Source organism: Coregonus clupeaformis, chromosome 33 (genome assembly GCF_020615455.1).
Source record: "Coregonus clupeaformis isolate EN_2021a chromosome 33, ASM2061545v1, whole genome shotgun sequence".
NCBI classification, from domain to species: domain Eukaryota; kingdom Metazoa; phylum Chordata; class Actinopteri; order Salmoniformes; family Salmonidae; genus Coregonus; species Coregonus clupeaformis.
Window position 1 is genome coordinate 1,969,792 of NC_059224.1, and position 26,668 is coordinate 1,996,459.

Genomic DNA, 26,668 nt, shown 5'->3' on the forward strand with positions numbered 1-26,668 from the left:
CTGACTATCCTACCGATCCTTGACTTCGGTGATTTACAAAATAGCCTCCAACACCCTACTCAGCAAATTGGATGTAGTCTATCACAGTGCCATCCGTTTTGTCTCCAAAGCCCCATACACTACCCACCACTGTGACCTGTACGCTCTTGTTGGCTGGTCCTCACTACATGTTCGTCGTCAAACCCACTGGCTCCAGGCCATCTATAAATCACTGCTAGGCAAATCCCTGCCTTATCTTAGCTCATTGGTCACCATAGCAACACCCACCCGTAGTCTGCGCTCCAGCAGGTATATCTCACTGGTCATTCCCAAAGCCAACACCTCCTTTGGCCACCATTCCTTCCAGTTCTCTGCTGCGAATGACTGGAACGAATTGCAAAAATCTCTGAAGCTGGAGACTCTTATCTCCCTCACTAACTTTAAGCATCAGTTGTCAGAGCATCTTACCGATCACTGCACCTGTACACAGCCCATCTGTAATTAGCCCACCCAACAACCTCATCCCTATATTATTTATTTTGCTATTTTGCACCCCAGTATCTCTATTTGCACATCATCTCTTGCACATCTATCATTCCAGTGTTAATACTAATTGTAACTATTTTGCACTATGGCCTATTTATTGCCTTACCTCCATAACTTGCTACATTTGCACACACTGTATATATATTTTCTGTTGTATTTTTTGACTTTATGTTTTGTTTACCCCATATGTAACTCTGTGTTGTTGTTTTTATCGCACTGCTTTGCTTTATCTTGGCCAGGTCGCAGTTGTAAATGAGAACTTGTTCTCAACTGGCTTACCTGGTTAAATAAAGGTGAAATAAATAAATAAATAAAAAAAATCCCTGCCTCCCTCCTGCTGTAGCAGCTGTCTGCACACCAAAATAAATTTTTTCGGTGAAACGAATCCAGAACTGCCTCTCCCTTAGCTTGAAGTAGAGATGAGAGAATTCAGGGACAGCAAACAAGAATGTGACACTGTCCAGACGCTGATGGAAGAGTTGAGGCATTTCCAGGAGGAGAGCCGTGCTTCAATAGAACAGTTAAGACAGAAGTTAAGACAGAAGTTAAGACAGAAGTTAAGACAGAAGTTAAGACAGAAGTTAAGACAGAAGTTAAGACAGAAGTTAAGACAGAAGTTAAGACAGAAGTTAAGACAGAAGTTAAGACAGAAGTTAAGACAGAAGTTAAGACAGAAGTTAAGACAGAAGTTAAGACAGAAGTTAAGACAGAAGTTAAGACAGAAGTTAAGACAGAAGTTAAGACAGAAGTTAAGACAGAAGTTAAGACAGAAGTTAAGACAGAAGTTAAGACAGAAGTTAAGACAGAAGTTAAGACAGAAGTTAAGACAGAAGTTAAGACAGAAGTTAAGACAGAAGTTAAGACAGAAGTTAAGACAGAAGTTAAGACAGAAGTTAAGACAGAAGTTAAGACAGAAGTTAAGACAGAAGTTAAGACAGAAGTTAAGACAGAAGTTAAGACAGAAGTTAAGACAGAAGTTAAGACAGAAGTTAAGACAGAAGTTAAGACAGAAGTTAAGACAGAAGTTAAGACAGAAGTTAAGACAGAAGTTAAGCCAGAAGTTAAGCCAGAAGTTAAGCCAGAAGTTAAGCCAGAAGTTAAGCCAGAAGTTAAGACAGAAGTTAAGACAGAAGTTAAGACAGAAGTTAAGACAGAAGTTAAGACAGAAGTTAAGACAGAAGTTAAGACAGAAGTTAAGACAGAAGTTAAGACAGAAGTTAAGACAGAAGTTAAACCAGAACACTGAACAAATGTGACTGGTTTTAGAAAACGAGGCCTCATGTCGCGCGTCACTACTTCACAGGAGAGCCATTTGAAAGTAAACTTTTTTTTAAATGTAAATGTATTTATTTTAAACACTTTTTTGGCAGAAATGCCTTCTGGAACATGTGAACTTTCATGTGCCTTAATAACAAACTTGTATGCCATCTGTAAATATGAATGAAATGGTTAAATTACGAGCCTAGTTGGTTTAGCAAAAGAAAAAGACAGCAATTTTCCGGCTAGCCATGATTGGCTGAGATAACGAGTTGGCTATGACATGCCGAGAGATGAGTTCGGATTGGTCTGCCATGTAGCACGTTTCTGTCTAACATGAGCGGCTTTTTTGAAAGATATCACGTAGTAGAACTGCATAACATTCTGGCATTTGATTGCAAATATGCAGACGGAGTTGAAAAGAGAACACACAGAAGGCTGTTGTATAAAACACCTGTCTCCAGATTACATCTTCAACCTAAGGGCAACCATGGCATCCGTGACAGAGGGAGAAGCGTCCATCCATGATGAATACATCTGTTACAGAGATGGAGAAGAGTCCATCCATGTATACGGGTAAGATTGTCTAGCTAGCTACATTTTCCGTTATTACACGTTTCTAATTTTGTCAGAACGTCGTTTTCATTTCAAGTTAAAGTGTACTGTTAGCTAGCAAGCTAACGTTAGCTGGCTGGCTCGCTAGCTAACGTTACGTTTATGATCTGTGTAATTATATTATTCGTATCTCAGAGCCATTTGCATTGCTAGTTATTAGCTAGCTAACATTGAACCAACAGATTCATGGTAACGTTGTGAGTTGGGATTATGGTTCATTGTTTAGCTAGCTAGCTACATGTCTAAACAAAAAGACTCCACTATGCAAGTATCCATTTCAATAGAATGTTCATGATGTCACTGCGACAACTGTCGATAGACGTAGATGGTAAATTCGCTCAGGCTATCTACTCCGATTTCAGAGCACTCGTCTGAATGTGCCAGAGCAGAGAATAACTTACGGATTTACGAACACTCAACACCCATTGAATATGGCCGTTGTCAGTAAACGTTGGCAAAAAAATTATAATTAAATTGTTGCCAGCAGCATAGTTGCAGTCACCAACGCTCTGGATAACATAAAATCAGTCTAACCAGCTCTTCTAGGGCGAGTAAAATGGTCAGAGTGAGCTGTTCTCTAATTTGTGTCTGGAACTAGCTAGCAAGCTACCCAACGTTAGGCAGTTAGCTTGGGCGCTTGACTGCCGTTGTGAGGTCAGAACGCTCGGATCAACCCTACTCCTCAGCTAGTGTCCAGTGTGCGCTGCGAAACGCTCTGAATTTACGAACGGACAATCTGACAACACTGAGTTTACGAACACCCAGAGCGCACTCTGAGCACACTCTGGCAATCCAGATTAAATTTACAAATACACCCATAGTATAAACTAGCCTTTAGTCTTGAAATCTTTGGATGTTTAGTACATGGCCTCACGTGAATCCTTAAAGAGATTGGTGGGGCTAAAACTTAAAAGGGTGTGAACGATGCTGAATGGGTGTGGACAAAGAAGAGCTCTCCAGTAGGTGTACCAAAACATTCAAGGGCCATTTTCTAAAAGAAGTGAGGTTACAAGTTTATCAACTTTCAAAGCAGAATTAATTTCTCATTGTTACTCAACTGTAGTGTATGATGTACCATTTTCTAGCTCTGAGTCTCTACTTTTATCCAATGTAAAAAAATAAAAAATGTAAATGTTGCTACATAAAACCAAATCGAGCCGGTCGGTCACAAATGCCACAGTCCAATTATCAAATCAAATCAATTTGTATTTGTCACATGTGCCGAATACAACAGGTGTAGACCTTACAGTGAAATGCGGGGGCACCGGTTAGTCGAGGTGCAGGGGAACCGGTTAGTCGAGGTAATATGTACATGTAGGTAGAATTATTAAAGTGACTATGCATAGATAATAAACAGAGAGTAGCAGCAGCGTAAAGGGGGGTGGGGCAATGCAAATAGTCCGGGTAGCCATTTGATTAGATGTTCAGGAGTCTTATGGCTTGGGGGTAGAAGCTGTTTAGAAGCCTCTTGGACCTAGACTTGGCGCTCCGGTACCGCTTGCCGTGCGGTAGCAGAGAGAACAGTCTATGACTAGGGTGGCTGGAGTCTGACCATTTTTATGGCTTCCTCTGACACCGCCTGGTATAGAGGTCCTGGATGGCAGGAAGCTTGCCCCAGTGATGTACTGGGCCGTACGCACTACCCTCTCTAGTGCCTTGCGGTCGGAGGCCGAGCAGTTGCCATACCAGATGGTGATGCAACCAGTCAGGATGCTCTCGATGGTGTAGCTGTAGAACATTTTGAGGATCTGAGGACCCATGCCAAATCTTTTGAGTCTCCTTAGGGGGAATAGGTTTTGTCGTGCCCTCTTCACTGTCTTGGTGTGCTTGGACCATGTTAGTTTGTTGGTGATGTGGACACCAATGAACTTGAAGCTCTCAACCTGCTCCACTACAGCCCCGTTGATGAGAATGGGGGCGTGCTCAGTCCTCTTATTTTTCCTGTAGTCCACAATTATCTCCTTTGTCTTGGTCATGTTGAGGGAGAAGCTGTGTGTAGTGAAGGTGGAGGTGGAGCAGAGGGAGAGGGACATGATGCCCTCCAAGAGGAGCTGTGTGTAGTGAAGGTGGAGGTGGAGCAGAGGGAGAGGGACATGATGCCCTCCAAGAGGAGCTGTGTGTAGTGAAGGTGGAGGTGGAGCAGAGAGAGGGGGACATGATGCCCTCCAAGAGGAGCTGTGTGTAGTGAAGGTGGAGGTGCAGCAGAGAGAGAGGGACATGATGCCCTCCAAGAGGAGCTGTGTGTAGTGAAGGTGGAGGTGGAGCAGAGAGAGAGGGACATGATGCCCTCCAAGAGGAGCTGTGTGTAGTGAAGGTGGAGGTGCAGCAGAGAGAGAGGGACATGATGCCCTCCAAGAGGAGCTGTGTGTAGTGAAGGTGGAGGTGGAGCAGAGAGAGGGGGACATGATGCCCTCCAAGAGGAGCTGTGTGTAGTGAAGGTGGAGGTGCAGCAGAGAGAGGGGGACATGATGCCCTCCAAGAGGAGCTGTGTGTAGTGAAGGTGGAGGTGCAGCAGAGAGAGAGGGTCATGATGCCCTCCAAGAGGAGCTGTGTGTAGTGAAGGTGGAGGTGGAGCAGAGGGAGAGGGACATGATGCCCTCCAAGAGGAGCTGTGTGTAGTGAAGGTGGAGGTGCAGCAGAGAGAGAGGGACATGATGCCCTCCGCCAGCAGCTTCTGATCATGTCACCAACAGAGCAGCCCCATCAGCCTGGTGGAAGCCCAGATAGCCCTGATCCCAGTGCAGCCTTCACCCCATCAGCCTGGTGGAAGCCCAGATAGCCCTGATCCCAGTGCAGCCTTCACCCCATCAGCCTGGTGGAAGACCAGATACCCCTGATCCCAGTGCAGCCTTCACCCCATCAGCCTGGTGGAAGACCAAATACCCCTGATCCCAGTGCAGCCTTCACCCCATCAGCCTGGTGGAAGCCCAGATACCCCTGATCCCAGTGCAGCCTTCACCCCATCAGCCTGGTGGAAGACCAGATACCCCTGATCCCAGTGCAGCCTTCACCCCATCAGCCTGGTGGAAGACCAGATACCCCTGATCCCAGTGCAGCCTTCACCCCATCAGCCTGGTGGAAGCCCAGATACCCCTGATCCCAGTGCAGCCTTCACCCCATCAGCCTGGTGGAAGACCAGATACCCCTGATCCCAGTGCAGCCTTCACCCCATCAGCCTGGTGGAAGACCAAATACCCCTGATCCCAGTGCAGCCTTCACCCCATCAGCCTGGTGGAAGCCCAGATAGCCCTGATCCCAGTACAGCCTTCACCCCATCAGCCTGGTGGAAGCCCAGATAGCCCTGATCCCAGTACAGCCTTCACCCCATCAGCCTGGTGGAAGCCCAGATAGCCCTGATCCCAGTACAGCCTTCACCCCATCAGCCTGGTGGAAGACCAGATACCCCTGATCCCAGTACAGCCTTCACCCCATCAGCCTGGTGGAAGACCAGATACCCCTGATCCCAGTACAGCCTTCACCCCATCAGCCTCACAAGCCACTCAGCCTCTTAGGGTCCATGACCTGCCAAGGACCTGAAGGATGCCACGTTAGGCAGAGATCCACAACCATACCAGCCCAGCAACAGAGCCCCCACACCTCCCAGCTATCCAAGGAGAGAGAGGCTAACTCAACTCAGCGGAGCCACACACAGACATCTCTAGCGCATACCAACATGTCCGAGCCAAGCGACGCTAGACCTAAACCAGCGGTGCCAGATCCAGCCCAGCTCAGCAGTGCCAGAACCAGCCCAGCGGTGCCGGAACCAGCCCAGCTGTGCCGGAACCAACCCAGCCCAGCGGTGCCGGAACCAACCCAGCTCAGCGGTGCCAGAACCAACCCAGCTCAGCGGTGCCGGAACCAGCCCAGCGGTGCCAGAACCAGCCCAGCTCAGCGGTGCCGGAACCAGCCCAGCTCAGCGGTGCCGGAACCAGCCCAGCGGTGCCAGAACCAGCTCAGCGGTGCCAGAACCAACCCAGCTCAGCGGTGCCAGAACCAACCCAGCTCAGCGGTGCCAGAACCAACCCAGCGGTGCCAGAACCAACCCAGCTCAGCGGTGCCAGAACCAACCCAGCTCAGCGGTGCCAGAACCAGCCCAGCGGTGCCAGAACCAGCCCAGCTCAGCGGTGCCAGAACCAGCTCAGCGGTGCCAGAACCAGCCCAGCGGTGCCAGAACCAACCCAGCTCAGCGGTGCCAGAACCAAACCAGCTCAGCGGTGCCAGAACCAGCCCAGCGGTGTAGACCCTGAGGGGTAATAGACATATTTGGACCATCCCTCCATATTCCCATCACTAGTAATGGAATTTGTCTGTGAACAAATTAAATGAGATCTATCATAAAGCAGCCACAAAAGCAAATTTATGCGACATAAAAACTGTTCTAATTCAAAACATCAAAAGAGAGAAGTGGTTTGATGCCGAACATAATCTCATAAATCTTAATTAAATAGACTTTACTAATCACAAGATAGAGACGTTGGGCAACAATATTGTGACACATTGAATGAATACAAACAAAACCTAAAATGGAAGAAACTGAAGCATTTTGATAACACTGAAAGAGACTGAAGACTCCATCGATGGAAACCAGTTCTGGTCTAAATGGAAAACAGAGGAAGGACCTGCCCATTCAAAATGGCAACACTTGGAAAGATCACTTTGAAAGTCTCTAGAATAATACATTTTAGAAGACCTTAATCTTAAACAAAAAACAATATGCAAGAAAACCTCAGCTCCCTAGAAAACACAATTAAAAACAACTAGAACCCAACTGACTACCAAATTACACAGGCTGAACTTTGGAAGAAAATACAAAGCCTTAAACCTGGAAAGGTATTTGGCCCTGACAGCATCAGGAATGAAACGCTTAAACACAGTACTCCTGAGCTGGAGGATGACTTATTAAAACTATTCAACCTGGTTTTGGAGAGTTGCTGCTTCCCTGATATTTGGAATGAGGGGCTCATAACCCCCTTGTATAAAAAGGTGACAAATTAGACGCTAATACCTATTAGGGGAATATGTGTCACCAGTAACATGGGGAAACTGTTCTGCTGTATTCTCAATGACCCAATACAGACCTTCCTCACACAACATAACACTCTCAGCAAAAAACTAAATTATCTTTCTACCCAAACACAGAACAGACCACATACACATTACACACACACACTAATAAACCAGCATGTTCAACAGAAAATCAGAAGGAAAAGTATTCGCATGTTTTGTTGATTTTAAGAATGCTTTTGATTCCGTATGGCATAATGGATTATATTACACAACCCTCCACAGCAGCGGGGGGGGTAAAGTACACGACATCATAGAATCTATTTAGCTGAAGAACACATGTAGTTCTACAGGAACAACCTAACATTCTTTGGGAATACAGTATCAACTGGGCAATCAACAAACTTTTGGAAAACCAGTCGTGATTTTCATGAAAAAAATGCCAGGAATCAGAGCAGCAGACACTCCTTCAAATGAGGAAATACCTCCTGGTTGAACACGTCCAATGGTACAACTACCTGGGACTAATAATCAGAGCCTCTGGTGGATTTGGTCTGGCAGCGAATGGACTAAAAGAAAAATAACGCAAAGCATTTTACTCCATAAAAAGAAAAAGCTCAAAAATAAGTATTCCTATCCAAATCTAGTGCAAAATATTTAAGTGTAATTTGACCAATTGTACTATGTGGAAGCGAGGTTTGGGGTCCAACCTGTAATTATGATTATAAGCATTGGAAGAAAAACCCAATAGAAAATCTACAAACAGAATTCTGCAGAACTATCCTAAATATCCAAAAGAAAAGTACCAGATAATGCATGCAGAGCGGAACTCGGACGATTCCCTTTAATTGTAAATATAAAGAAAAGAACCAACATTTTGGAACCATTTTGAAATTAAGCCCCAAAACATCCTTACAATTCAAAGCACTGGAAACCCAAGAGATGAACCCTGAAAAGAGTCCCCTATGTCAGCAGTTAAAACCCCTAAACAACTATATTATCCAACCACACAGGGAAATCAAATTGTTACAAAAATGAACACTATTTGACAAATTGGGAACATTTAACAAAAACACAGAATAAACTAAATTGCTATTTGGCCCTCAAAAGATAATAAAAATTGGCATAATATCTCTACTCTGTCAGAGATACAAAACAGAGACAGATCCTGACCAAATACAGGTTCAGCAACCACTTATTGTCTATAGAAAAAGGGAGATACAAAAAGACATGGCTACCCAAAGAGGAGCGTCTGTGGTCACTGCAGGACGGGGGAGGTAGAAACAGAGATGCACTTTTTCCTCTACTGTGAGAAATACTCCCAAATAAGATAATGTTTTTTAAATAAAATATCTCAATCGATTCCCAACTTCTGTGCATTTATTAATAACATAAACCGCAAATATTACTGCCAACCTGAGGGGCATCCCATGACAATTATTTCCCTGAAGTATTTACATGGTGTATAACTTACAAGTAATACATAGTGTAACCATCATTGTACAATTCTTAGCCATTTTCTAAACACAAATTATACATCATATAATTTGATTGAATGTATCTATCGAAGACTCCACAATAACACAGCAGTAGTGTTGTACCTGTATACATGATTATATGTACAGTGGGGGGAAAAAGTATTTAGTCAGCCACCAATTGTGCAAGTTCTCCCACTTAAAAAAGATGAGAGAGGCCTGTAATTTTCATCATAGGTACACGTCAACTATGACAGACAAAATGAGAAAAAAAATTCCAGAAAAATCACATTGTAGGATTTTTTATGAATATATTTGCAAATTATGGTGGAAAATAAGTATTTGGTCAATAACAAAAGTTACTCAATACTTTGTTATATACCCTTTGTTGGCAATGACACAGGTCAAACGTTTTCTGTAAGTCTCCACAAGGTTTTCACACACTGTTGCTGGTATTTTGGCCCATTCCTCCATACAGATCTCCTCTAGAGCAGTGATGTATTGGGGCTGTCACTGGGCAACAAAGACTTTCAACTCCCTCCAAAGATTTTCTATGAGGTTGAGATCTGGAGACTTGCTAGGCCACTCCAGGACCTTGAAATGCTTCTTACGAAGCCACTCCTTCGTTGCCCGGGTGGTGTGTTTGGGATCATTGTCATGCTGAAAGACCCAGCCACGTTTCATCTTCAATGCCCTTGCTGATGGAAGGAGGTTTTCACTCAATCTCACGATACATGGCCCCATTCATTCTTTCCTTTACACGGATCAGTCGTCCTGGTCCCTTTGCAGAAAAACAGCCCCAAAGCATGATGTTTCCACCCCCATGCTTCACAGTAGGTATGGTGTTCTTTGGATGCAACTCAGCATTCTTTGTCCTCCAAACACGACAAGTTGAGTTTTTACCTAAAAGTTCTATTTTGGTTTCATCTGACTATATGACATTCTCCCAATCCTCTTCTGGATCATCCAAATGCACTCTAGCAAACTTCAGACGGGCCTGGACATGTACTGGCTTAAGCAGGGGGACACGTCTCGCACTGCAGGATTTGAGTCCCAGCGGCGTAGTGTGTTACTGATGGTAGGCTTTGTTACTTTGGTCCCAGACTCTCTGCAGGTCATTCACTAGGTCCCCCTGTGTGGTTCTGGGATTTTTGCTCACCGTTCTTGTGATCATTTTGACCCCACGGGGTGAGATCTTGCGTGGAGCCCCAGATCGAGGGAGATTATCAGTGGTCTTGTATGTCTTCCATTTCCTAATAATTGCTCCCACAGTTGATTTCTTCAAACCAAGCTGCTTACCTATTGCAGATTCAGTCTTCCCAGCCTGGTGCAGGTCTACAATTTTGTTTCTGGTGTCCTTTGACAGCTCTTTGGTCTTGGCCATAGTGGAGTTTGGAGTGCGACTGTTTGAAGTTGTGGACAGGTGTCTTTTATACTGATAACAAGTTCAAACAGGTGCCATTAATACAGGTAACGAGTGGAGGACAGAGGAGCCTCTTAAAGAAGAAGTTACAGGTCTGTGAGAGCCAGAAATCTTGCTTGTTTGTAGGTGACCAAATACTTATTTTCCACCATAATTTGCAAATACATTCATTAAAAATCCTACAAATGTGATTTTCTGGAATTTTTTTCCTCAATTTGTCTGTCATAGTTGACGTGTACCTATGAAGAAAATTACAGGCCTCTCTCATCTTTTTAAGTGGGAGAACTTGCACAATTGGTGGCTGACTAGATACTTTTTCCCCCCACTGTACTATTAAACTATTAAACTAGTCCATTATCCTCACTGCATTGTACTGGATTTACTGAAATGCTGTACCACTATACTGCTTTGACAATATCTACTAATTGTATTTCACGGCAATAAAGCAATCTAAATTTCAGAGAGAGGAGAGCGAGCGAGCGAGAGAGGAGAGAGGAGAGAAAGAGAGAGAGGAGAGGAGAGAGGAGAGAGAAGGAGAGAGCGAGAGCGAGAAGGAGCGAGAGAGAGAAGAGAACGAGAAAGAGAGAGAAGGAGCGAGAGAGATTAAGTAAAACAATACTCAATCATGAGGTATCAAAGCCCAACAAACTGCATACTATTAAGAAAGAAAGTCTGAGGTCCTGAGCACTTTGGAGCAGGTTTTCATCAAGGATCTCGCTTTACTTTGCTCCATTCATCTTTCCCTCGATCCTGACTAGTCTCCCAGTCCCTGCCACTGAAAAACATCCCCACCGCAGGATGCTGCCACCACCATGCTTCACCGTAGGGTTGGTGCCAGGTTTCCTCCAGACGTGACACTTGGCATTCAGGCCAAAGAGTTCAATCTTGGTTTCATCAGACCAGAGAATCATTTCTCTCATGGTCTGAGAGTCTTTAGATGCCTTTTGGCAAACTCCAAGCGGGGTGTCATGTGCCTTTTACTGAGGAGTGGCTTCCGTCTGGCCACTCTACCATAAAGGCCTGATTTGGTGGAGTGCTGCAGAGATGGTTGTCCTTCTGGAAGGTTCTCCCATCTCCAAAGAGGAACTCTAGAGCTCTGACAGAGTGACCATCGGGTTCTTGGTCACCTGCCTGACCAAGGCCCTTCTCCCCCGATTGCTCAGTTTGGACGGGCGGCCAGCTCTAGGAAGAGTTTTGCAGGCCACTGTGTTCTTGGGGACCTTCAATGCTGCAGACATTTTTTGGTACCCTTGAGAGGATCTGCAGAGAAGAATAGGAGAAACTCCCCAAATACAGGTGTGCCAAGCTTGTAGCGTCATACCCAAGAAGACCCAAGGCTGTAATCGCTGCCAAAGACGCTTCAACAAAGTACTGAGTAAAGGGTCTGAATACTTTATTTATCAATTTGCAAAAACTTCTGAAAACCAGTCTTTGCTTTGTCATTATGGGGTATTGTGTGTAGATTGATGAAGAGAAAAAACAATTTAATCAATTTTAGAATAAGGCTGTAACGTAACAAATTGTGGAAAAAGTCAAGGGGTCTGAATACTTTCCGAATGCACCATATCTTTCAACTGGGCTGTGATGTTTAGAATACAATTTGAATCTCATAAAATGGAATCCACAGATTGCGAGTTGAAGATATACTTTTCCTAAGAGTATTAGTATACTATTAATTGACTGACCAGGTCTCTCCAGATCTCCCAACTATGCTATTTCTAGGGTCAATTTTAGATTAATGCTATGCTTTTTCAGCCATTCCTGAACCTGAGACTATAAACAGGCTAGCTGAGGGCAATACCAGAACAAATTGTCTATTGATTCTGTATCCTCAAAACAAAATCTGCAGAGCTGCGATGGTTGCATGCCCCAAATATTCAAAAATGTTGGTGGCAAGAATTCTGTACAATAATTTTAGCTGAAAAGCACCAAGTCTTGAATCTTGCATCATTTTATATATCAACTCATACACCCCCTGTAACCATGGAATCGGTACATCAAAAATCTCCTCCCATATATTTTGCAATCTGTATGGCACAGCTGGCAACATCCTGGTCCTCAAATGAAACCGTTATACTTTCCTATTCATGCTATGTTTGTTCCTCTGCCAGTGTTGATCCTTTATATTGGGCAGACAGACCAGTTCCCTGCCTCCTCCCTTGATCCTTTATATTGGGCAGACAGACTAGTTCCCTACCTCCTCCAGCTGCCAGACAGACCAGATACCTTTTCCATAATTATAGGTATTTTACCAACCAGCACATTTGAGTTCCACAATAAAATTATTTCCATATTTTCTGGGGGATGACATTGAAATTGTAACCAGCTCCGCAATGCTTGTTTGAAAAAGAGAGATCCTGTTCAATGAATCGAAAATGAGACATGGCAATCTGCACAAAGACAAAAAGGCCATTTTTAAACAACGGATGAGATTTTCTTAGTAATTTACTTGAGAACCATTTTGTATTTTTTTTTTTACCTGTAACTGCCATTTCCTGAAACCTAGTCTTAAATTATGTTAAACAATGTAGCCAACACAGAAGTATTTTGTTTGATCCTAAATGAAATTGAGGTGGTCTCAATGACAATTTTTCTAGGTTAAATTCATGGATCATGACTATTCTAATTAATAGGTGGCTTTATGTGGATAGTTTAGTGAAAAGGTCAAATATAATTCAAATCAACTGTTATTTGCTTGTAAACAAACAGGTGTAGACTAACAGTGAAATGCTTACATACGGGTCCTTTCCCAACAATGCATCCTCTGTATCCGCTGCTAAAGCCACTTTCTACCATTAAATGTCAAGCTTCTGCCTCTAACCCTAGGAAACTATTTTCTAACCGTGGAAAGCTATTTTCAACCCTAGGAAACTACACTGCTCAAAAACACTAAAATAACACATCCTAGATCTGAATGAATGAAATAATCTTACTAAATACTTTTTTCTTTACATAGTTGAATGTGCTGACAACAAAATCACACAAAAATTATCAATGGAAATCAAATTTATCAACCCATGGAGGTCTGGATTTGGAGTCACCCTCAAAATTAAAGTGGAAAACCACACTACAGGCTGATCCAACTTTGATGTAATGTCCTTAAATCAGGTCAAAATGAGGTTCAGTAGTGTGTGTGGCCTCCACGTGCCTGTATGACCTCCCTACAACGTCTGGGCATGCTCCTGATGAGGTGGGGGATGGTCTCCTGAGGGATCTCCTCCCAGACCTGGACTAAAGCATCAGCCAACTCCTGGACAGTCTGTGGTGCAACGTGGCGTTGGTGGATGGAGCGAGACATGATGTCCCAGATGTGCTCAATTGGATTCAGGTCTGGGGAACGGGCGGGCCAGTCCATAGCATCAATGCCTTCCTCTTGCAGGAACTGCTGACACACTCCAGCCACATGAGGTCTAGCATTGTCTTGCATTAGGAGGAACTCAGGGCCAACCGCACCAGCATATGGTCTCACAAGGGGTCTGAGGATCTAATCTCGGTACCTAATGGCAGTCAGGCTACCTCTGGCGAGCACTTGGAGGGCTGTGCGGCCCCCCAAAGAAATGCCACCCCACACCATGACTGACCCACCGCCAAACCGGTCATGCTGGAGGATGTTGCAGGCAGCAGAACGTTCTCCACGGCGTCTCCAGACTCTGTCACATGTGCTCAGTGTGAACCTGCTTTCATCTGTGAAGAGCACAGGGCGCCAGTGGCGAATTTGCCAATCTTGGTGTTCTCTGGCAAATGCCAAACGTCCTGCACGGTGTTGGGCTGTAAGCTCAACCCTCACCTGTAGACGTCGGGCCCTCATACCACCCTCATGGAGTATGTTTCTGACCGTTTGAGCAGACACATGCACATTTGTGGCCTGCTGGAGGTCATTTTGCAGGGCTCTGGCAGTGCTCCTCCTGCTCCTCCTTGCACAAAGGCGGAGGTAGCAGTCCTGCTGCTGGGTTGTTGCCCTCCTACGGCCTCCTCCACGTCTCCTGATGTACTGGCCTGTCTCCTGGTAGCGCCTCCATGCTCTGGACACTACACTGACAGACACAGCAAACCTTCTTGCCACAGCTCGCATTGATGTGCCATCCTGGATGAGCTGCACTACCTGAGCCACTTGTGTGGGTTGTAGACTCCGTCTCATGCTACCACTAGAGTGAAAGCACCGCCTGCATTCAAAAGTGACCAAAACATCAGCCAGGAAGCATAGGAACTGAGAAGTGGTCTGTGGTCACCACCTGCAAAACCAGTCCTTTATTGGGGGTGTCTTGCTAATTGGCTATAATTTCCACCTGTTGTCTATTCCATTTGCACAACAGCATGAGAAATGTATTGTCAATCAGTGTTGCTTCCTAAGTGGACAGTTTGATTTCACAGAAGTGTGATTGACTTGGAGTTACATTGTGTTGTTTAAGTGTTCCCTTTATTTTTTTGAGCAGTGTATTTTCCGCCTTCTCCCTTCATAATCCACCACCCCCTCCTCCTCTGCGGACGACTTTGTCAACCACTTTGAAATGAAGGTTGACGACATCCGCTACTCACTCAGCCTATTGAGTCCACTGGTCTCACTCACACAGAACTACCCTACGCCTTGACCTCTTTCTCCCCTCTCTCTCCAGATGACCTCCTGTAACTAGTGAGGTCTGGGGCTGCCTGACAACCTGCCCACTCGAATCCTTCCCCTCCTCTTTTCTCCAGACCATCTCTGGAGACCTTCTCCCATTCCTCACTTCCCTCATCCCTGACCACTGGCTGCATCCCCTCTGACTTCAAAATTGAGTAAAGGTTGACAGGTCTGGAGACAGAGTGAGACCGAGAGAGTGATAGAGAGACAATGTGACCGGAGTCCCTGACAGATGGGGGGAGAGAGAGAGAGAGAGAGATGGGGGAGAGAGAGAGAGAGAGAGACAGAGACAGAGACAGAGACAGAGACAGAGAGAGAGAGAGAAAGAGACAGACTGAGAGGAGAGAGAGAGAGAGGATGATGAGAACAGAGAGAGTGCATGAGAGGAGAGGGAGAGTGCATGAGAGGAGAGGGAGGGAGAGAGAGGGAGGGACAGGGAGATAGCGTGAAGAAAAGCCGATGGACTTGAATCTTAAATTACACAGACTAATTGATTTAAAGAAACAGAATGGTGAGAGAGAGATAAGTGGAATAAGTGAGTGAGAGATGGTGAGAGAACATGATGGTGAGAGAGAACGTGATGGTGAGAGAGAGAACGTGATGGTGAGAGAGAGAACGTGATGGTGAGAGAGAGAACGTGAGGGTGAGAGAGAGAACGTGAGGGTGAGAGAGAATGTGATGTGAGAGAGAGAACGTGATGGTGAGAGAAAACGTGAGGCTAAGGGCTGCAGCAGAACATTGCTCCAGTTGGGCAGGAAAGCCTGACTGACCCCCCTCTCTGGAGCCCAGAGTCTGACGTCTCACTGTATCAGAACAGACATACAACATCTACCATCCATTTCTCTCTGTGTGTGTGTGTGTGTGTGTGTGTGTCTGTGTGTGTATATATCTATATGCGTGTGTGTTTGTGTGGTTACCGGGGGAATGACGAACAGTTCGCTGCCCATGAGGTCGAAGACGCGCACGGTACCGGTACTGTCGGCGTACGCCAGCAGGGTACAGTCATGTGACCACGCCACCCGCCGCCACTGGGGACTGGGGTCCTTGGGCACTGCAACACAACACACAGGTTATTACACACACATTATTAAACACACACCCACACAATACGTAAGGGGATATCTAGTCTATATAGTCTCCCTAGTCTATATAGTCTCCCTAGTCTATATAGTCTCCCTAGTCTATATAGTCTCCCTAGTCTATATAGTCTCCCTATAGTCTCCCTAGTCTATATAGTCTCCCTATAGTCTCCCTAGTCTATATAGTCTCCCTATAGTCTCCCTAGTCTATATAGTCTCCCTAGTCTATATAGTCTCCCTAGTCTATATAGTCTCCCTATAGTGTCCGCTCCCTAGTCTATATAGTCTCCCTAGTCTATATAGTCTCCCTAGTCTATATAGTCTCCCTAGTCTATATAGTCTCCCTAGTCTATATAGTCTCCCTAGTCTATATAGTCTCCCTAGTCTATATAGTCTCCCTATAGTGTCCGCTCCCTAGTCTATTTAGTCTCCCTAGTCTATATAGTCTCCCTAGTCTATATAGTCTCCCTAGTCTATATAGTCTCCCTAGTCTATATAGTCTCCCTAGTCTATATAGTCTCCCTATAGTGTCCGCTCCCTAGTCTATATAGTCTCCCTAGTCTATGTAGTCTCCCTAGTCTATATAGTCTCCCTATAGTGTCCGCTCCCTAGTCTATATAGTCTCCCTAGTGTATATAGTCTCCCTAGTCTATATAGTCTCCCTATAGTGTCCGCTCCCTAGTCTATTTAGTCTCCCTAGTCTATATAGTCTCCCTAGTCTATATAGTCTCCCTAGTCTATATAGTCTCCCTAGTCTATATAGTCTCCCTATAGTGTCCGCTCCCTAGTCTATATATACTCCCTAGTCTATATAGTCTCCCTAGTCTATATAGTCTCCCTATAGTGTCCGCTCCCTAGTCTATATATACTCCCTAGTCTATATAGTCTCCCTAGTCTATATAGTCTCCCTATAGTGTCCGCTCCCTAGTCTATATAGTCTCCCTAGTCTATATAGTCTCCCTATAGTGTCCGCTCCCTAGTCTATATAGTCTCCCTAGTCTATATAGTCTCCCTAGTCTATATAGTCTCCCTATAGTGTCCGCTCCCTAGTCTATATAGTCCCCCTAGTCTATATAGTCTCCCTAGTCTATATAGTCTCCCTATAGTGTCTGCTCCCTATTCACACCAGGGTTTCCGATGGGGCACTGGCCATGTCACTGGCAACATTTTAATTTACCGGACATTTGAGAAATCCGCCAGACCCATATCCATTGGGTACGTAACCTGATTAGGGCGTCCACCCACGGTGCTGTCCACATTTACTTTTCCTCAGCCGACGAGACGAGTAACGAACAGTAAAATCACTTAGCCTATGTCAATATACTAGAAAAGTTGACCCATTCTATTGGTCAGCTTGATGAGAAAGAAATAGCCTATTCCAAACGGACTCTGGGGCAGAGGCGCTTAAGAGGGCTGTGCGTACGGCCGAGCTTCCTGCCTTCCAGGACCTCTACACCAGGCGGTGTCAGAGGAATGCCCTAGAAACTGTCAAAGACTCCAGCCACCCAGGTCAGACTGTTCTCTCTGCTACCGCACAGCAAGCGGTCCCAGAGCACCACGTCTGAGACCAAAAGGCTCCTGAACAGCTTCTACCCCTAAGCCATAGGACTGCTGAACAGTTAATCAAATGGCCACCCTGACTATTTGGATTGAAACCCTTTTTTACACTGACTCTCTTGTGGACTCTACCCACACTCACTGGACTCTACCCACACTCACTGGACTCTACCCACACTCACTGGACTCTACCCACACTCACTGGACTCTACCCACACTCACTGGACTCTACCCACACTCACTGGACTCTACCCACACTCACTGGACTCTACCCACACTCACTGGACTCTACCCACACTCACTGGACTCTACCCACACTTCTCCTGCAATCCGCCAAACCCAGATTTGCCCTTCGGACCGCCAGATGGTGAAGCATGATTCATCACTCCAGAGAACGCGTTTCCACTGCTCCAGAGTCCAATGGCGGCGAGCTTTACACCACTCCATCCGACGCTTGGCATTGCGCATGGTGATCTTAGGCTGCTCGGCCATGGAAACCCATTTCATGAAGCTCCCGACTAACAGTTCTTGTGCTGACGTTGCTTCCAGGTGCAGTTTGGAACTGCCTCATTGGTGAGTGTTGCAACTGAGGACAGACGATTTTTACGCACTATGCGTTTCAGCACTCGGCAGTACTGGGACAATTCTAGCAGGGCAGAAATTTTACGAACTAACTTGTTGGAAAGGTGGCATCCTATGACAGTGCCACGCTGAAAGTCACTGAGGCCATTCTACTGACAATGTTTGTCTACGGAGATTGCATGGTGGTGTGCTCGATTTTATACACCTGTCAGCAACGGGTGTGAATGAAATAACTGAATTCACTAATTTAAAAAGGAGTGTCCACATACTTTTGTATATATAGTAAAGTTATCGACCATGTCTTTTTTTATCTGTTGTTTTCAGTGTGTGTGTGTGTGTGTGTGTGTGTGTGTGTGTGTGTGTGTTTGTGTGTGTGTTTGTTTGTGCACTGTAAACCCCAAGGCATTTTTTTATCAAATACTTCTAGTAATGTTGAACTCAAAGTGAAAAGTCTTTAAAACGTTTATGTGGTACGGACTCAAACTAAAACAACTTTAAACTGTTGACAAATTAATTTATTGTTCATTAACTTTCTAAGTAGTTCAAAAGCTGTCAACACTAGCACTGTTGCAGTGATCGTTTTACCGCCACACCGGCAGTCATGAGTCACGACCGCAGTAAAATTCTACGTGACCGTTGAGTCAAGGTAATCTCATTTTACATTTACATTTTAGTCAGTTAGCAGACGCTCTTATCCAGAGCGACTTACAGTTAGTGAATGCATACATGTTTTTGTTTTGTTTTTTTCATACTGGCCCCCCGTGGGAATCGAACCCACAACCCTGGCGTTGCAAGTGCCATGCTAGTACCCAACTCACTAACGACCATCAAGGTCGCTAACGGCCTGGTACTCAGCGCTCTATTGTCCCTCTGACATCAATGCGAATGCAATCGAAAAATCACATCAACACATTACCATGCTTTAAAAAAAACTCACCTCGCTGTGATCAATCAAAGTGAAGAAAGACATTGAACAACGACGTTGAAACGGAGCGGAGAACATAATGTTGTTTCAAAGACAAAACAACAAAATGGACAACGTTTTTTTAATGTGATTATTAATTCACAACACCATACGCATATTAGAGCTTAAGCACACACATAATATATGACCCCAAAATTAAAATAAATAAAATAAAGACTGTGCCATTATACAATATACAGCGGGGAGAACAAGTATTTGATACACTGCCGATTTTGCAGGTTTTCCTACTTACAAAGCATGTAGAGGTCTGTAATTTTTTATCATAGGTACACTTCAACTGTGAGAGACGGAATCTAAAACAAAAATCCAGAAAATCACATTGTATGATTTTTAAGTAATTCATTTGCATTTTATTGCATGACATAAGTATTTGATCACCTACCAACCAGTAAGAATTCCGGCTCTCACAGACCTGTTAGTTTTTCTTTAAGAAGCCCTCCTGTTCTCCACTCATTACCTGTATTAACTGCACCTGTTTGAACTCGTTACCTGTATAAAAAGACACCTGTCCACACACTCAATCAAACAGACTCCAACCTCTCCACAATGGCCAAGACCAGAGAGCTGTGTAAGGACATCAGGGATAAAATTGTAGACCTGCACAAGGCTGGGATGGGCTACAGGACAATAGGCAAGCAGCTTGGTGAGAAGGCAACAACTGTTGGCGCAATTATTAGAAAATGGAAGAAGTTCAAGATGACGGTCAATCACCCTCGGTCTGGGGCTCCATGCAAGATCTCACCTCGTGGGGCATCAATGATCATGAGGAAGGTCAGGGATCAGTCCAGAACTACACGGCAGGACCTGGTCAATGACCTGAAGAGAGCTGGGACCACAGTCTCAAAGAAAACCATTAGTAACACACTACGCCGTCATGGATTAAAATCCTGCAGCGCACGCAAGGTCCCCCTGCTCAAGCCAGCGCATGTCCAGGCCCGTCTGAAGTTTGCCAATGACCATCTGGATGATCCAGAGGAGGAATGGGAGAAGGTCATGTGGTCTGATGAGCTTTTTGGTCTAAACTCCACTCGCCGTGTTTGGAGGAAGAAGAAGGATGAGTACAACCCCAAGAACACCATCCCAACCGTGAAGCATGGAGGTGGAAACATCATTCTTTGGGGATGCTTTTTTTGCAAAGGGGACAGGACGACTGCCCCGTATTGAGGGGAGGATGGATGGAGCCATGTATCGGGAGATCTTGGCCAACAACCTCCTTCCCTCAGTAAGAGCATTGAAGATTGGTTGTGGCTGGGTCTTCCAGCATGACAACGACCCGAAACACACAGCCAGGGCAACTAAGGAGTGGCTCCGTAAGAAGCATCTCAAGGTCCTGGAGTGGCCTAGCCAGTCTCCAGACCTGAACCCAATAGAAAATCTTTGGAGGGAGCTGAAAGTCCGTATTGCCCAGCGACAGCACCGAAACCTGAAGGATCTGGAGAAGGTCTGTATGGAGGAGTGGGCCAAAATCCCTGCTGCAGTGTGTGCAAAACTGGTCAAGACCTACAGGAAACGTATGATCTCTGTAATTCCAAACAAAGGTTTCTGTACCAAATATTAAAGTTCTGCTTTTCTGATGTATAAAATACTTATGTCACGCAATAAAATGCAAATTAATTACTTAAAAATCATTCAATGTGATTTTCTGGATTTTTTGTTTTAGATTCCGTCTCTCACAGTTGAAGTGTACCTATGATAAAAATTACAGACCTCTACATGCTTTGTAAGTAGGAAAACCTGCAAAATCGGCAGTGTATCAAATACTTGTTCTCCCCACTGTATATAGCCTACCACATATTACTCATGGCAGAAAACAACTGATTTAAGATGTCTTTGGTACATAATTGGTCTAGTCTATACTCCAAATGTAAACACATTCTAGTAAAATCACCTTTGAGTGTGGACTGTATTATTATGCATACTGGATGGACCGGTTACCTAATGCTACGCTCCAAACTTTCTATCCATGAGTCTGGGAGAGAATTTAGGCGATGGTGTTGGTTCGTTGATTGTGCAGGCCGGCATACAGTTATCTTACAATTAGTGAATTTGTATTTATCTTGAATAGCCTAGTAATAGGGCATGTTTTATATTTTCATAATTAATTAATAGGCTGAAACATTACCTTTAGCTACAGAATATCTCACCACCGTGCGTTTCCATCTCCTCCCCTTGCTCCTTTCTCGGGCGTGCAGAGAGAGAGGGTCTGTCAACAGCTTAATAAAATATGTTTCATTGTGAAAACATGTTACTATCGATTGTTCCCGGACAGACTTCACTTGGTTACCCAAATTAAGCACTGGGTATCTGCAGGAACAGGGTTGGAGAGCCCGTGGCATACAAAGTTCGGGCTGAATATCACCTGTCGCCCAGCGAGAGGCTGCATACTCCTCAAACAGTGGTTGATGCGTGGGGGGTGAAATAAGTGTTATTTTAAGGCCAGACATTTCTATATCAATCCTGTGTGAAAGCAGTGTTTTGATGGTTGCCACTAAAAAAGAGGTGCTTCTACTGCTACTATATGTATTTATCAGCTGCTAATATTAATCAAACCGGAGGAGACTACCGGCCTCCATTCACTATTCCAGGTCATACGGATGAAGGGTCTTTTTCCCCTGCTCCAGTTCCTGTCCAGTTGATAATGTCCCATTCTAAATCTAAACTCATTTTACATATTAGTAAAGTCAAAAGGTTAAATTGAGAATAGTCTGATGGGGTGTAAATATGATCGCTTGATGAGAGAAGAGAGCGTGTGCTGTCTGAGGCAAGGAACAGAGCGCACGCCGTTTTGCCACTTCATCATATGAACAGCCTATAGTGGCATCATATAAAGTGTTGATTTTCTAAAACATTGTAAGGTTTGTATCATTCGCAAGCAAAGTTGCCAAATAACTCTAAAAATCAGGGCGTATAGGACCCGTTTCAAATGATCACGTTGACGCTCAACAAAGCCACTTCATGTGCAAAGAAAAATATCCTTTCTATTTTATTCAGCCAAGTTCAATTATAGTCTTCTCGCTATAAAATCATTTAATATAAAATAATGGCTTAAGGACTTAAGCATATCTTGTCTGCTCCATAAACCGGCGCAGAGGCCGACTCATATTCTGTTCTTCTGAAATACATTTTTCTTCGTATCATAAATGTTTCTTTAGACCTGCCTAAAATAAATAATGGATTTATTGTGATGCTGTAGGCTATATTAAAATGGATTTATTAGACTTTTCTAAAATGTTCCAAAAAACATCCGCATCAGCAGCGGCTTGTATGAGTGGCGGCCTGGAGATGCTAAAACGTGTTTATGTTAATTAACGGTAAATTAGCGTGAGACGGGCAGTCATTTGCATGACATTTACCGGATGACAAAATGTCATGACCGCCACACAGCCCTAGTCAAGCCAACTAGCTGCAATATGTAACTTTTTTGGAGCGACCCGACCAAATTCACATAGAAATGTGAGTTATAGATCTGTCATTCTCATTAAAAAGCCAGTCTAAGAAGCGGTAGATCTGTTCTATGTGCGCTATTTCTATGCTTCCCGTTCTTAAGTTTGGTTTTTGCATCTTTTACTTTCGGTTTTGTCCACCAGCTTCAAACCGCTGGACGTACAATATTTTTGGTTATGGAAAATATATTTCACAGCGGTTTAGATGGTACAATGATTCTCTACACTTGCTTGATCTGTCACATATACTGAAATTAGGCAAACAATTAGAATTTAAGCAACCAGAAAATGGCAGACTGATTATAGAGTTATACTCAGCATGCTTTGCAACTTAATTTTTACATTTTCATTTTGGTCATTCAGCATAATACACTTTTATCCAGGGCGACTTCAATCAGTGCATTCAACTAAGGTAGATAAACAACCACATGTAAAAAGTTAAAAACTTTACAGTAACCGTCGTTGTAGTTAAAGTGTTCTGTTGGTTGGGCAACTTGCTAAAGTTCTGAAGCTACTGAAAAGGCGCCAAGTGCAAGAGACCGATAGGAGCATTAAATGTTCCCTACTGAATTCTGTTTGGCTATTGTTAATTGGAAATGAAACTTTTCAATGTGACATAGTGCTTTCTTTCTTCATTAAGTTGTGTTAGAAAATGGATGAAATACTTTCTTTGAAGTTGGGGAAAAACTAAGAAATACGCTTATTGCACCAAAAAATAAATATTATTTTTAAATAGCAACAGCTTGAAATATTGATTACAATACGTTTATGTAACAAAAAAAATATTGAGTTACAACACGTCCGTATTCTAAGTTCAATCAACTTAATATGAATAACTTCTTAACATCTGTTTAGAGGTCAAGCAACTAATAAGTTGTGCATTTAATTAACAATGAGCTTAAAAGTTCAATGTACTTTACAAGCTGATACAACTGAAATCTGTACCCCCCCCCCACCCCCTCCTACAGAGTCACAGTGACTATTGGTTTGAGTAATGACTACAAAATCACTTCAAGTAAGTGCACTCTGATATGGTTGTACACCGGGCTTGCACAAACATTTTTGAGTAATGACAGCACATTGGAGGTGTGTGGTTAGAGACAGGAAATGATGTATTAGAGTTCATTAAAAGCAGCATCACTGTTTCCGTGTGGCAAGAGTACACTACATTACTTTCAAAATCAGAACGTCGCTGAGCCACACATTAAAACAACCGTCCTCCCTCCTATTTGTTTTCTTGCCACTGTAGGGGGGGGACACTACAATATTTGGTCGTGAGGATTCTCCATACAACGCTGTCTCGTTAAAAAAGAAAAGTGATTAAATAGCTAGAACGCGCTGTGGCTGAAAGCAGCCTCAAACGTTTTCAGTCAGACATTCACGCTTGCCATAAAGAGTTGAATTATCTAGTGCGGCGTACTGCGGGCAAGCCACCAGGGTAGACTCGTCGAGGCCTGGTGACAGACGGAGTATACATCACGCGGCGGTGGCTCCCTCTGCTGGACGTGCCAGGTCTCGACCGCTCCTCCGGCCAGGACTAATTGGGGCTGGTTGAGGCTGGTGAGTAATGAAGGGGCTGATTGCTCACCAGCCGTACGGGGCCCATAAAGCTGCTAGGAGGGCAGCACATGGGAGGGTTGGGGGTAGTGAGAGGTGACTACCGGACAGACGTCCTCACGGTCTGCTAGAACCGAGGGGCTCGGTGTTCTACCCCAGAGGAGACAGCGTTCCACGGAGCCCAGAAGGTGGTAACCAGGAAGAGTTCTCCTGGAGGAGACTGGTTTCTTCTTTTTCTTTACTGTTTTAAATAAACACCTTGAAAACTGAGGTATCACACTTGTGTCTGATCTGTGGAAACGTCTAGATCAAATCCCCTTGGTCTGCATCACTAGCAATACATTTTGAATAACATTGCTTGTGCTGTAAACGATTTAACTTTGTCTTTGTCAAAACAAAAAAAAAGGCAAGTACAAAACGCATACTAGTAGTAGTCATCGAGAGAGAGAGAGAGTACCCATTCTAGGTGATGTGATACCACATCATTAGTTATTAAAATAAAACGTTATCATCTCACTGGCTTCTTCTCTGGAGAGCTCTCAGCGTTTTCCACAAGTGCGTAGAGTGGCCAGCCAAATAGAAAAGCTTTATATCAGTAGCTTCTGATCCATTCTAATGCCTTGGCTCCATCCGAAATACATAGCTTAATTATTTAATACATTATCAAGTTCACCTCCCAGATTGGAAAAACTATTGGTGGTATTGTGTACAGAAACATGACTTTACAATTTAAAATGACTGAAAATGTCTGAATTCAGTGTATTGTTAGTCGTTTTGGTTATTGTCTAGGCCTACAGTATATGATCAGGACTATTTTACATTTAACCAGTCTTCTCTTGAGATTAAAGTCTTACTTACAGTTTTATTGCAAGATATTAATTGCCACAATTAAAAACAGAACAATTAAGCAAAAAGGCCACAGGTTTCAGTGTTTTCCCCGTTTTCACTCAAAAAATCACACTTTTATAGAAAAACTGAAATTGGATGTTCTAAATTCACAACAATCCTTACACCACATAAGGAGACCACTTTTGATGGCTGGGAAAATCGAAGATATTTAGATTTTTTGGGTGTACTTAGCCTTTAATTGAAGCGCTCACCAAAATCCTTGCAAGATGCAGGTTGTTTAGCAGTGAAAATACTTTCCCTCTACCAGAAGATAAGCATCATTGCTAACGGCTACACACCTAACGGTAGATGAGCGCGCCGCAGACCAGCATTCTCATCGTCTCTTCAAAAAGTTGCAGGAAATATGAAATCGCTGATGCATTCTGTTCATGTCTTATGATCAACTTTGGGCAAATGAATACATGTTCAATACATTTAGATGATTTCCTACTAAACGTCAAAACCATTTCTGAATTTTGTTGAATTCCGTTTTAAATGTGTGGATTCCGTGAGTGCCCTAATGATCATATCTGGACCAGAATGAGGCTCTCCACTACCTGTTGTTCCAGTGTTGATTCACCATCTTCATCGAATGTTTTCATCATTTATCTGCAGACAATCAACACAAAAGTCTAGGCCTACCAGCATGCAAGTCAGGCAGACTAATGAACGTCTGTCTCACCAATGTGATTCGTCAGGCTAAACTGACTGACGAGACCAGAGTCACTCACTTTAGTGTCACGGTCTGCCCCAACATCCTTGGAAAGGAAACCTCGGAAACCCTTTGGTTTAATTGTCCTGATGTGATACCATGGAAATCTACACTACCAGTCAAAAGTTATGACACACCTACTCATTCAAGGGTTTTTCTTTATTTCTACTATTTTCTACATTGTAGAATAATAGTGAAGACATCAAAACTATGAAATAACACATATGGAATCATGTAGTAACCAACAAAGTGTTAAACAGATCAAAATATATATTATATTTGAGATTCTTCAAAGTAGCCACCCTTTGCCTTGATGACAGCTTTGCACACTCTTGGCATTCTCTCAACCAGCTTCATGAGGTAGTCACCTGGAATGCTTTTCCAACAGTCTTGAAGGCATTCCCACATATGCTGAGCACTTGTTGGCTGCTTTTCCTTCACTCTGCGTTCCAACTCATCCCAAACCATCTCAATTGGGTTGAGGTCGGGTGATTGTGGAGGCCAGGTCATCTGATGCAGCACTCCATCACTCTCCTTATTGGTCAAATAGCCCTTACACAGCCTGGAGGTGTGTTGGGTCATTGTCCTGTTGAAAAACAAATGATAGTCCCACTAAGGCCAAACCGGATGGGATGGCGTATCAGTGCAGAATGCTGTGGTAGCCATGCTGGTTAAGTGTGCCTTGAATTCTAATTAAATCACAGACAGTGTCACCAGCAAAGCAACCCCACACCTCCTCCTCCATGCTTCACGTTGGGAACCACACATGCGGAGATCATCCGTTCACCTACTCCGCGTCTCACAAAGACACAGCGGTTAGCACCAAAAATGTCACATTTGAACTCATCAGACCAAAGGACAGATTTCCACCGGTCTAATGTCCATTGCTCATGTTTCTTGGCCCAAGCAACTCTCTTCTTCTTATTGGTGTCCTTTAGTAGTGGTTTC

At 44.0% G+C, this 26,668-nt stretch overlaps 2 protein-coding genes across 2 annotated transcripts in view; one reads left to right on the plus strand and one right to left on the minus strand.

Moving 5' to 3' along the window:
• snx17 (sorting nexin 17) overlaps positions 1 to 26,668 on the plus strand; it is a 649,426-nt gene that overhangs the window by 167,766 nt on the left and 454,992 nt on the right. The gene's annotated exons all lie outside the window — the stretch shown is intronic.
• Positions 1 to 26,668, minus strand: part of LOC121548470 (neuroblastoma-amplified sequence-like) — a 100,448-nt gene that overhangs the window by 43,455 nt on the left and 30,325 nt on the right. The window contains exon 7 of the mRNA XM_045210113.1: positions 15,835 to 15,968. Coding sequence (XP_045066048.1) covers positions 15,835 to 15,968 — 134 coding nt within the window. The remainder of the gene's footprint in view (positions 1 to 15,834; positions 15,969 to 26,668) is intronic.